This window comes from Balaenoptera ricei, chromosome 3 (assembly GCF_028023285.1).
Source record: "Balaenoptera ricei isolate mBalRic1 chromosome 3, mBalRic1.hap2, whole genome shotgun sequence".
In the NCBI taxonomy this organism is placed as follows: Eukaryota; Metazoa; Chordata; class Mammalia; order Artiodactyla; family Balaenopteridae; genus Balaenoptera; species Balaenoptera ricei.
The window spans coordinates 178,530,414-178,543,190 of NC_082641.1; the positions used below are offsets into that span (position 1 = coordinate 178,530,414).

The 12,777-nt window shown below is 49.2% G+C and overlaps 1 protein-coding gene across 1 annotated transcript in view; it reads left to right on the plus strand.

Moving 5' to 3' along the window:
- The window catches only part of PTPRS (protein tyrosine phosphatase receptor type S), a 161,984-nt gene that overhangs the window by 32,298 nt on the left and 116,909 nt on the right, over positions 1-12,777 (plus strand). The window contains exons 2-3 of the mRNA XM_059918693.1: positions 2,382-2,555; positions 9,293-9,448. Coding sequence (XP_059774676.1) covers positions 9,368-9,448 — 81 coding nt within the window. The 5' untranslated portion in view covers positions 2,382-2,555; positions 9,293-9,367. The remainder of the gene's footprint in view (positions 1-2,381; positions 2,556-9,292; positions 9,449-12,777) is intronic.

Sequence of the window (12,777 nt, forward strand, 5' to 3'; positions counted from 1 at the left end):
TTAGAAAATCTCAACATACTAAAAAGAAAAAATGAAACTTGGCTGTTATCTTGCCCCGGTGTGCAAACTTCTAAGGGTGCTTCCTTTTAGTCTTTTTTCTATGCAGTTATACACATTGTAATTTATTTAATGGTAGCATAGTGTTTTTCAAATTCATCCTCTATTGCTAAGCACTTAGGTTGTATCTGATGTGTTGCTGTTATAGACCAGGAAATAACACCCTTGTAGCTACTTGTATGTTCCCATCCACAATTATCTTGGGGAAACGTCCTGGAATGACTAATCGGAGGTCAGATATATATTCTAAGGTCTTTCTTTCTTTTTATCCTTCTTTCTTCCCTCCCTCCCTCCCTCCCTCTTTCTCTCTCTCTCCCTCTCTCCCTCCCTCCCTCCCTTCCTTCCTTCCTTCCTTCTCTTTTACTAATTTAAAACAACTTTATTGGAAATATCGATATAAGCCTTTTATATATCAAGTAAGTTTTTCCACACAAATACCCAAACGAAAAATTGAAAGAAATGGACATACCCTTTTAGCAAAGTGGCATGATGGAGGTTCTTGATGCAAAATATTGCCTGATTAAGTCCTTCCTGTGAGTGACTCATTGAATGAGATTACCCTATTTTTTTTTCCTTGTCCTTAGAAATATATTGTTTCACTTGTTGATTCTGGATTCTCAGATATATTCAGGATTTCCTCCCATGAAGCTCCTAGTCTGAGATTTTTTTTTTTTAATATTTATTTATTTATGGCTGTGTTGGGTCTTCGTTTCTGTGCGAGGGCTTTCTCTAGTTGTGGCAAGCGGGGGCCACTCTTCATCGCGGTGCGCAGGTCTCTCACTATCGCGGCCTCTCTTGCTGCGGAGCACAGGCTCCAGACGCGCAGGCTCAGTAGTTGTGGCTCACGGGCCCAGCTGCTCCGCGGCATGTGGGATCTTCCCAGACCAGGGCTCGAACCCGTGTCCCCTGCATTGGCAGGCAGACTCTCAACCACTGCGCTACTAGGGAAGCCCTAGTCTGAGATTTTTATCTGTACTGTCAATGTCACATCATCATTAGCTCCAGGGCTGCTCTCTCTTTGCTTTTCTTCTTTTAATTCTTATTAAGGTGAAATTCGCATCATGATCATGAGGTTTGGGATGTATCCTTTTGATGCAGATTACCCAGTTCTCAGACATCCAGTTCTCCCGAGAGACCCACTGTGACTATTTTGATGGTTTTCCTTTCAGTCTTTTTTCTATGCACATGGGTACATGATCTTGAAACACCTGCTTTGCTTCTGCCCTCATTACAAATTCAATTTTGTTAATTGCTAAAGTGAGGGCAAGGGGTTTCCTCCGTGGTGTGTGCGTCTCTGCAGCCTCTCTGATGCCTAGGACAGCCTGGCACACAGTAGGGGCTTGGTAAGTACCTACTGGGTTAATTCACGAACAATACATCAAGACTTGTTTTATTTTTCAACCCAGCATGCTGACATCATGATACCTTCTTTGTGAGCCTGTGAATGTGGGTGTGAAATAATCAGTTCAGGTGAGGAAACTGAGGCTTGGTCTAGGGAAGTGACTGGCCCAAGCAGAGAATCTGAGGGCTGGAGAGGGGAGCAGAGGGAGAGGCTCCAGGTAAGAGGCCCGTGACACCCCCCCCACACACACCCCCGCCGGGAGGAAGGTTCTTTGACTCAATGTCAACTCCACAGAAAGGCGAGAGGAGATGATGATAAATCTTTCTGCATAGAAAATTAATAGGGAGGAAATTTATTTCAGTGGCATGTGGATGTACCTCTCCTTCCTCTCTCCCTCCCCCGGGCCACACACAGGATGGAGTTGGGGGGAGGATTTGAGAACGGGGGACAGAATGGGGAGCCCAGATCCAACAACATATGGGATGTTCTCCCTAGAAGGGCAGCAAGAGAACAGAGTCTCATACCAGTGTGTAGGGAGGGGAAACTAAGGCCCAGAGTAGAGGGCACAGACCCACCTCATCCCTCCCTGTGTCACCCCCTAGGGTCCTCCATGTAGGGTCCACTCATTTGGGTGAAACCCGTGATCCCAGCTCAGCCCCCATCTCCAGGCAGACTTCCTGACCCCAGTTTAGCGTACAATCAGCATCAATTGGAGTTTCCTATGATCACGTGTGTGCATGCCCGCTCGCACACACACACACACGCACCAGATTACAAGCGAAGAAGGTCACTCAACTAGGGATAGTTGGTGCTCATGTGGGCTTGAGACCAGAGCCTGTAATTTTTTAACTGCAGGCATCTCTCTTTCTCTCTCTCTCTCCTTCCTTCCTTCCCTCAGAACCATTTAAACGATTACAAAGATGCTATTTTTATCTCAGGGAAAATTTAATTATAGACATTGACCTTTACATTTTCTTCCCAGGCTCACGTGCTGCTGGCCCAGAGTGTGAGAGGCTTCCATGAGCATTCTCAGAAGAGAAACGTCCTCTAAGTCAGAAACTCGAGATGTGCAAGGGAGAGCAGAGGCCAAGGGTGGAGGTCCAAGTTCATGGTACGGGAGGCAGGTCGCAGCCCCCAGGGAGACCTCGGAGGGAAGGTATTCCCTTTTTTGTTGCCACATTTTGGAGCTGAGGTCAGGAAAGTCTGGTCTGCACTGGTTATGGGCGTGGTCTTTTCCTGGGTTACCCACCTGTCTCTAATTGTATTTCCTTTTTCCCCTGGACAAATCTTCCGAGGTCTGGCAATAGTAGGAGCTCATTCAATGGTTTGGGACTTCCCTTAAACATTTAATTATTCAACAGATATTAAATGTGTGTCAGATGCTGTCCTAGGTTTCCTAGGTTGGGAGGAAATGGTGAACAGAATGGAATGAAAGTCTCAGTTAACAAGAGCTGACATTGTACAGTAAAAAATAAACAAGTACATGTGTACAGTGGGTCAGATGGTGGTGAGAGCTAAGGGAAAATAATCAAGGAGCAAAAGAGGATGAAGATGTGTCGGGAGGTAAATCTGAAATAGGGTGGTCAGGGGAGGCCTCAGTGAGAAGGTGGCATTTGAGCAGGCACGGAGGGCACAGCCCGTGCAAAGGCCCTGGGGCAGGACTGTGCCTGGAATGTTGGAGGAACAGCGAGGAGGCCCCTGTGTCTGGAGCGGAGTGAGCGAGGGAGAGAGAGGGAGGAGGGGAGGTCAGGGAGGGGACTGGGCACGTCACACAGGACCTCGTGGGCAGAGGGGAGGACTTGGGCTTTTACCCCAAGGGAGGTGGGAGCCCTGGAGGGTTGTGGGTAGAGGAGGGGGCGGGGCCTGACTCAAGCGCTCACAGGTGCCCTCTGGTGGCTGCTCTGGGCAGGACAGACTGTTGGGGGGCAAGGGTGGAGGCAACTGCCCTGGTCCAAGCTGGCAGTGATGGAGCTGGACCAGAGGATACAGAAGATGGAGGAGAAGTGGGCACTTTCTGGATAGATTGTGGAGGCAGAGCCAATGGAGTTTTCTAAAGGACTGGTTGTGAGGTGTGGGGAAAAGGGGAAAGCGGAGGATGATACTAGTGTCTGAATTGAGCACCTGGAAGGTTGGCGCTGCCATCAGCTGAGATGGAAGGATGAGGGAGGAACAGGTTGGTGGGGTAGGGGTGAGAATCAAGATTTGGCTTAGATGTGTTATTGGGTGCCCACATGGAGATGTCGCGGGCAAGTTAGACATTAGGAGTTCAGGGGAGAGATTCCTTCTGCAAACATAAATCTGGTGGTCAATGATGGAAGAAGATATTTGAATCCATGGGGATGGATTTGTCCAGGAAGAAAAGGAAGAGAGAAGATGCATGAGGGCTGTCCTGTGTCTAGAACCTGATCAGAGAAGGAGAGAAGTTGGCAGAGGGACTGAGAAGGTCCAACAGAGGGGACAGAGGGAAGCCAGGTGGATGCAGGTTCCCAGGGGCCAAGTGAGGACATTGTTTCCAGGAGGATGAGGGACAAGCCAAGTGGCATGCTCCTGGGAGTGAGAGGAGGTCGGGGACTGAGAGGTGATTGGTTGGTGTGCACACAGGGAGGTCACCTCAACAAGGGCAATGTCAGGACAGTGGTAGGAAGGGTTCACCACTGAGATTTATTTTATTTTATTTTATTTATTTTTGGCTGCGTTGGGTCTTCGTTGCTGCGCGCGGGCTTTCTCTAGTTGGGGGGCTACTCTTTGATGTGGCGCGTGGGCTTCTCATTGCGGTGGCTTCTCTTGTTGCGGAGCACGGGCTCTAGGCGCGCGGGCTTCATTAGCTGTGGCTCATGGGCTCTAGAGCACAGGCTCAGTAGTTGTGGCGCACAGGCTTAGTGGCTCTGCGGCATGTGGGATCTTCCTGGACCAGGGCTGGAACCCGTGTCTCCTGCATTGGCAGGCAGATTCTTAACCACTGTGCCACCAGGGAAGTCCCCACCACTGAGATTTTAAGGAAGGACTTTGCCTCTCTGAACCTCAGATACCCCAACTCTGGAGTGAAAGTATCAGTGGGACCCCCCCCCCCACCAAAGTCAGTCTGAGGACTTGGTGAGGTCATGTGCTCAGTACACAGTCTGCTTGGTAAGGCAGAGATGGTATCACTAGATTATTGTCATTACAGTTAGGAGTGCTATCTGTCCACCCACCATCCATCCACTCATCTATCCATCCACCCATCCACACACCCACCCATCCAGCCACCCATCCATCCATCCATCCACTCACCTATCCATCCAACCTCTACTCATCCATGTATCCAATCACACATCTGTCCATCCATCCCTCCATCCATCCACCCCTCCATCCATCCACTTATCCATCCATCCACTTATCCATCCATCCATGCATCCATCCATCCATCCATCCACTTATCCATCCATCCATTCATCCATCCATCCATCCACTCACCTATCCATCCAACCTCTACTCATCCATGTATCCAATCACACATCCCTCCATCCCTTCATCCCTCCATCCCTCCATCCCTCCATCCATCCACTCATCCATCCATCCACTTATCCATCCATCCACTTATCCATCCATCCATCCATCCATCCATCCATCTATCCATCCATCCATCCATCCACTCACCTATCCATCCAACCTCTACTCATCCATGTATCCAATCACACAACTGTCCATCCATCCCTCCATCCATCCACCCCTCCATCCATCCACTTATCCATCCATCCATGCATCCATGCATCCATCCATCCATCCACTTATCCATCCATCCATCCATCCACTCACCCATCCACTCACCCATCCATCCAGTTATCCATGCATCCATGCATCCATTCATCCATCCATCCATCCACTCACCTATCCATCCAACCTCTACTCATCCATGTATCCAATCACACATCTGTCCATCCATCCATCCATCCATCCATCCCTCCATCTCTCCATCCCTCCATCCCTCCATCCCTCCATCCCTCCATCCCTCCATCCATCCATCCATCCATCCATCCACTCACCCACCCACCCACCCATTCATCCACCAGTTTTTACCCATCCATTCTTCCACCCATCCTTTCAGTGTCTACACATGCTGGACCCTATGCTGCGTTCGGTCTCCAGGCCTGTCTTGCTACCTCCCCTAGCCCCTAGGCCTTGCCCACCATCATCAACCTGAGTTTGTTGAACAGACCAGAGCCGGCCAGGCTGTACCTCCCTGCTGTCTAGCTGTGGGCTTTGCTCAGGATCGGGAAGAGCTCCCTCCAACCAAGCCCTTCTCTGAAGGACCAGTTCTGGGGTCTAAGTCTCAGGAGCCACAATATTTATATCAGCTGAAAATTCTTTTGGGGGGCTTTTCTGGCTCTTGAACAAGGTTAGAGAAGCCACCCTCCCCTTGCACCCCAAGCTCTGCTCGCTGATACCCTCCTTGATCAGAAGACCTCTTAGCACCAGCATCGAACATTTCTTTATTTGGATCACTTTGACTTATTTCTGTTTCTCTCACCATCCCCTGAGAAATGAACAGAATTGGATAGTTGGGGAAGCGGAGACTACCACAGAAGTGTCTCGTCCCAGCTCTGCCCTGCTTTGCTGCATGACCTTAAGACACATTCCTTCTCTAATCATTTCAGTGTTTAATATACAAATGTGTGAACAGGCTGATTTTTTTAAAGTAACGTTTAAATTATCAACCATTGAAATAAACGATTATATTTATTGAAAAAAAAAAAGACACATTCCCTCTCTGAGCCTCAGTTTCCTTATCAGTACAATGGGGTCACATTCCCCCAACCTCAAGACTAAATGAGTTGTGCATCCAAAGCACTTAGCACATAGTAGATGCTTAATAAGTACCAGCTATTATTATTATTTGTATTACAGCCCCCGACACATAACCACTACTGCCATTGAGATGTGTGTTCTTGAGACATTTTTCTGTGCATAGAAACGGTCTGGAGATCATAAGTGGGATCATATTTAAAACCACTAACTCTCAATGAAATAGCAACAACAGTCATTAGATCTCCTAGCCCACAGCTGGGCATTTTATATCCTGTTAAATTCCCCCCAACAGCCCGAGAAAGAAGATTTCTTGTTTTCCTAGTCTTCATTCACAGAAGAGGAACAGGCCACGCGGTGAGAAGAAAGGCTGGATGCGGGCCCACATCAGCCTGAGTCCAGAGGCTGAGTGATGGGCCAGGCCAGCCACCGGGGGAGGCATAGAGTCCCTCCTGGGGCACCCTGGGCCAGGCTCCACCCCAGCCCCGTGTCTTCCTCCTAAAGTCATGGCAACCAGCTCCTTCGAGATGCTAATTAAGGCAAATAGGAGATGATTCCCACCCTCGACCCTCCCCTGAGAACTAAATGCCAGGAGGGCCCTCCCTCCCCTGACCCCCTGTGCAGGCAAGGTGTTGTGGAATGCCTGTGGCCAGAGGGACTCCGTTTCCCCAGGTTGCGTCACTTGCTATGAGGCTGAGTCCCTGGGGGCTGAGGATGGGAGTGGGGAGAAGGGGTGAGCTCACTGGCTCAGAGATTGCAGATGCCAACCATGGGCTGGGCGCCAGGCACTAAGCACTCTCCATACACCATCCATTCAATGTTTTAAAATTTTTGGTCTTAGATATTTCTTTGTTTGGATAGATAAAGATGAAACGGTGTATACAAGTCAAGAGCAATGCTTAAATGGCACCTGCCTCATGCCAAGCCCCATTTTCAGCACCTGATTGGTGTTAATTCATTATATCCTCATCCAAACAGCCCTCTGAGGTGGGCATCATTATTCCTGTTTTGTAGATGAGGCCACTGAAGCACAGAGAGGTTAAGTGACTGGCCCAAGGTCACACAGCTGGTCAAAGGCAGAGCTGGGCTTTTAACCATCGTGCTTTTCTGCCTTTCAAGGTACAAAAGAGTTCACAGGGGGAAAAAGGAATCCCTCCAGGGATAGGTCATCCAGTGCCCATCCCAAGGTCAGCCAGTTTTATAGGTCCCTGTGTTCCTTCCAGGGTTGACATGTGCACACATAAGCACCTGTGTGTATATTTTTCTTCCCTTCACGATTTTTTTTTACACATGTGTGTGTACTCAAATGCTATCCTGCACCTTCCTTGCTATCACTTAACAATACACCTTTGAGATCATTTCTTATGGGTACATGGATTCTCACTTTTTATACATTTGCCAGCTATTCCACTGAGAGAATAAACCAAGCTGTTTTTTCTTTTATTGTGGTGAAATATACGTGGCATAAAATTTACCATTTTAAACACTTAAAAATGTACAATTCATTTTTGTAAGTACATTCACAAGGTTGTACAACCATCCCCATTGTTTACTTCCAGAAGTTTCCCATCCCCCCCAAAAGTGACCCCATCCCCATTCTCAATCACTCTTCCTCCCCTCCCCCAGCCCCTGGCAACCACAAATCCACTCTCTGTCTCTGTGGATTTGCCTGTTCTGGACGTTTCGTATAAATGGAATCATACAATGTGTGGTCTTTTTTGTCTGACTTCTTTCAACGAGCATAAGGTTTTCAAGGTTCATCCATACTGTATAATATGTCAGTGCTTCGATTCTTCTGAAATTAAAAATTATTGTGGTAAAATATGTATAACAAAATTTACCATTTTAACCGTTTTTAAGTGTGCAATTCAGTGACATTAAGTACATTCACACCATTGGGCAACCATCCCCACCATCCACCTCCAGAACTTTCTCATCCTCCCAAACTGAAACTCTGTCCCCATCAAACACTGACTCCTCCTCCCCTCCCCCACTCCCTGGCCCCCACCATCTACTTCCTGTCTCTATTGATTTGACTCTTCTAGGGACCTGCTATGAGTGGAATCAGACAGCATTTATCTTTTTGTGTCTGACTTATTTTATTTATAGTATTTTTGTGGTTCATCCATATCGTAGCATGTGTCAGAATTTCCTTCTTTTTTTTAACATGAATAATATTCCACTATATGGATGGACCACATTTTGTTTATCCATCACCTGTCGATGGACAATTGAGTTGTTTCTGCCTTTTGGCTGCTGTGAATCATGCTGCTATGAATACGTGTGTGCAAGTTTTGGTCGGAACACCTGTTTGCAATTCTTTGGAATATGAGACTGTTGTAACTGGTTCGTGTGGATGGACATATAGGTTGCTTTCCATGTTCTTTCTGCTTTTGGAGGTAGTGCTGCAATCAAACATCCTTGCCAGCTCTCTGCCTTTGGCAAGTCATGTTTTCTCTTGGTGTATCGGTCTCCCCACCTATACTATGGGGCTGATAATACAGACATCCTACCTTGTAGGACTGTGAGCGAATTAGATGTGGAAACTGTAATAAAGGCCTTGGAACAGGGCCTGGTACACAGTAAGTGCTCAATTAACATTACTCCTCTTGGGACATTTGTATGTGCCTCACCCTCCTGCCCCCCTCCAACGTGACAGATTTTGAAACTCACAGCCAAGAGACAGCTGGCAGGAGGAAACACGTGGCAGGGGATGCGGGTTGGTATTTTACAGGGGTGACGCTGGCCCAGGCGGCCACAAGGGTCCTGACCCACATGGGAGAACAGCCGCACACACTCCCACATGGGCCCTCTGATGAGTGGCCTGGGCACGTCCCCAGACAGAGATGTAGTGGTCGAGACTCACTGGGTGTTATAAGCCCATCTGCCTCCCTCACAGGCAGGAGCAGGGACGTATATGGGGGACGCAAATGCCACAGTGACATCTGGACCCAGCACCCCTTCACTTAAGCCCAGCTCATTGGCCCCAGAGAGACAGAGCTCTGAGAGGCCACCAGAGAGGAGCTAAGCAGGATAAACTTGGGCTCTGAGAGGGAATGAATCTGTTCATTGTTTGTTCATCCATCCATTCATTTATTGGCACTGTTCTAGGTGCTGAGACACAGCAGGGAACAAGATGGCCAATTGTGGGCCCACTGCCTGGTGGCTCATACCCGTATTTGACAGATGAACAAACTGAGGCTCAGAGGAAGGCAGAGTCTTGCCCAAGGTGACACAGCTCTAGCAGGAGACATGGATGTTGAACAGGTAAGTCACCCCTGACAAATGCAGGGATTTTTTACCAAATGGGGATTGGAGCTAAGAAGAAAATGAATGGGGCAGAGAATAATTGGGCATGTGTTCAGATAGGGTGATCAGGGAAGGCTTCTCAGCAGAGGTGACGGTTAAGTTAGGTTTGGCCAAGAATTTGGGAACCAGTGTGTCAGGCATTGGGTACAGCATGTGCAAAGGCCCTGGGGCAGGACTGTGCCTGGAATGTTGGAGGAACAGGAAGGAGGCCCATGTTCTGGAGCAGAGTGAGCGAGGGGGAGAGAGGGAGGAGGGGAGGGCAGGGAGGGGATGGGGGCAGGTGGTGCAGGGCCTTGTGGGCTGTGGGGAGGAATGTGGACTTTATTGAGAGGGTACTGGACCTATGGAAGCATTTGGCGCAGGAGTGACAGGATCTTCTGATTCAGGTTTTAAAGAGACGCCCCTGGCTACCGTGTGTGAAACACGCTGACAAGCACAATTCATTCGTTTGTTCGTTCATTCATTCCTTCTTTTTTTTCTTTTTCCTAAATATTTATTTATTTATTTGGCTGTGCCGGGCCTTGGTTGCAGCATGCGGGATCTTTAGTTGAGGCATGTAGGATCTAGTTCCCTGACTAGGGATCGAACCCTGGGCCCCCTGCACTGGGAGTGCGGAGTCTTAACCACTGGACCACCAGGGAAGTCCCATTCCTTCATTTATTCTTGAGTCACTCTTTGAACAAGCCCCACCTGCAGTCATGATCTGTAGATGAGAGAACAGGATCCAAGATGGGTGAGGTCACTGATCCAAAGTCATATGGTACATGGGTGGCACAGCTGGGTTTCGAACCCTAGCCAGGCAGGCAGACCTGTGTTCTGGTACCTGAGTCACGGGGACCCTCACGGAGGCGACTCCCTGGAGGGGTGAAAATTCCATCGAGATGATGGATACTAGGAGATGGGTGCCTGCTGCAGCTGGGGCTCAACAGGCGATCGGAGCTTTGATGGTGGACACACAGGGAGGGGCATCTAACCCAGACTGGGGTCGGGGGACGTCATCAAGGGGGGCTTCCTTGAAGAGGTGACATTGAAACCGAGACTTGAAGATTGAAGAGTTGGCCAGGTGAAGGGGAGGGAAAAGCATTTTGGGTGGAGGAACAGCATGTGCAAAGGCCTGGAGGTGAGAGCAAGGTTGGCCTGTGAGAAGCATGAAGCAAGTTCAGAGGCTCAGAGTTTAGTCTGGAACGGGGGCCAGATGGGGGAGGGGAATGAAGAGGAAGAGGATGGCTCAGGGGGTGTGGGGGCCTCCTAGGCAGTGGAAAGAGTAGTCTGGGATTTAGCCCGGGGGCAAAAGCAGCCACAGAAGGATCAAGCAGAGGAAGGAGAGGATAGAGTTTGTGTTTTTAAATGTCCCTCTGGGGACTTCCCTGGTGGTCCAGTGGTTAAGACTCCGGGCTTCCAATGCAGGGGGCATGGGTTCTATCCCTCGTCGGGGAACTAAGATCCCACATACCGCATGGCGCAGGAAAAAAATGTCCCTCTGGTTGCTGAGTGGAGGATGGAGTGTCGAGGATTGCATTTGTGGTGTCCCCCACTCCTCACAGTACCCCCAAATCCCTCCGTCCGTGCCAAGTAACAGGGGAGGCAGAGTGGCCCCAGCCACCTGCAAACATAAATGCTGATGGTGGGAGAGCAGGCCAAGAGCTGGGAGGCGGACAGGCATTGGGACAGTCCCCACTCCAGCTGGCAAGGAGAACCCTCCCTGGTGGGTCCAGGTTGGGGGGCAGCCAGTGGAGGCCAGGTGTGGGAAACCTCCCCCTCCACGAGAGTCCCAGGCCATCCGTCCCTGTGCCCACTTTGTTTCATGCACACCGTCACCAGGTGGGGGCATGTCTGTGGCTGATGGATGCCAAGGCTCTGGCAGCTCTGGGAACAGAACCCAGGTGCAAGACGCAGCTTAGGGTACCTGCCAAGGTCTGGGGGACAGAGTTGGAACCAACCCTGGAATTGGGTCTGGAGATAAAATGGATTCCGCTTCAGAACCTGGGCCCAGCAAGGGGGGCCTGGAGAGGCCAATATCCACTACAGCCAAGTCCTACTGCATGGCAGGATGTCCCACATACTCCTTCATACAATCCACAGACTAAGTCCATAGGGCGAGATGTCTGCTCCTTCTTCGCAGAGGAGGGAATGAAGCTCAGTGTAAGAAAGCAACTTGCCCAAAGTCACACAGAGAAGGAGCAGTCAGGCCAAAACTTGAACCCTGTCTGTCTGGGTCCAGGATCCATCTTACTGTCCTTCCCAGGAGGGTGTAGAGAATTTTCTGTGAGCAAAAGCAGCCTCTTAACCCTGGACAGCAAACATGTAACATACAAACAACCATAGTCTGTTCAGTTGCCTATGACAGACATCACTAACCAATAACAGAACTCTATCACAAGGAGACAGGACCCAGGCATCACTAATAGATTGCAGCACTCCTTTCCCTGCAGAACCAGGACTCAGGCTCAGAATCCTTCTGAACACAGACCCCAAGCAGCAACTTCCCATCAATGAACAGATGTGCAGTCGGGGCTGTGGGTTAAACACAGGCTGGCTCTTTTCAGGAAATGTTGCTCCTTCATCTTCTAGATTGACATTCTTAAGCCACAAATTTAATCCCTTTCCTGTTAAAAATCCCTTCAGTTTCTTTTCATTGCCCCAAGGATGAAATTCAAACTCTTTGCCCTGCCTTTGCCCTTGCTGTTCCCTCTGCTCTGCGTGCCATCTCTTAGCTTTTCAGAGAGGTCCCCCACCCCCCGCCCCCTTGACTAAAGTTTCTTCCACACATACCCCTCCATCATATTACCGTGCTTTTATCTCTTTGTAGCAATTGTCATGATCTGCAATTACCATCTTTATTCTTCAGTTTGCTTGTCCCTCCCCCAAGGCAGTGGTATGTTCTGCGTGCTTTGGGGCCCTCACTCCAAACTCCCAGAGGAAAGAATCTGATTGGCTCAGCCTGCTTCCCTGGTCCAATCTCTTAAGACAGGAGGGTGGGGTAACACTGTGAACGAGACAGGGGGCGCTGTGCTAGTGGGACTGAGGGGCAGGGGCAATTGTCAGGAAAAGTCCAGGGGCTGGGCATACTCCCTGCAGATAGGGTATTATAAAAGCAACAACAAAAACAATACGAAGAGCTAATAATAATAGCAAATAATCATAGCTAATATTAAAACTTTAATATTAAATTATTGCCTGTATTTGGCAGATAGGGAAACTGAGGCACAGAGAGGGTGTGCAATGTGCCCAAGGTTACATAGTGGGTACTTGGGTGTTCACTAGAAACCTCCCTCCCCAGGAGGATA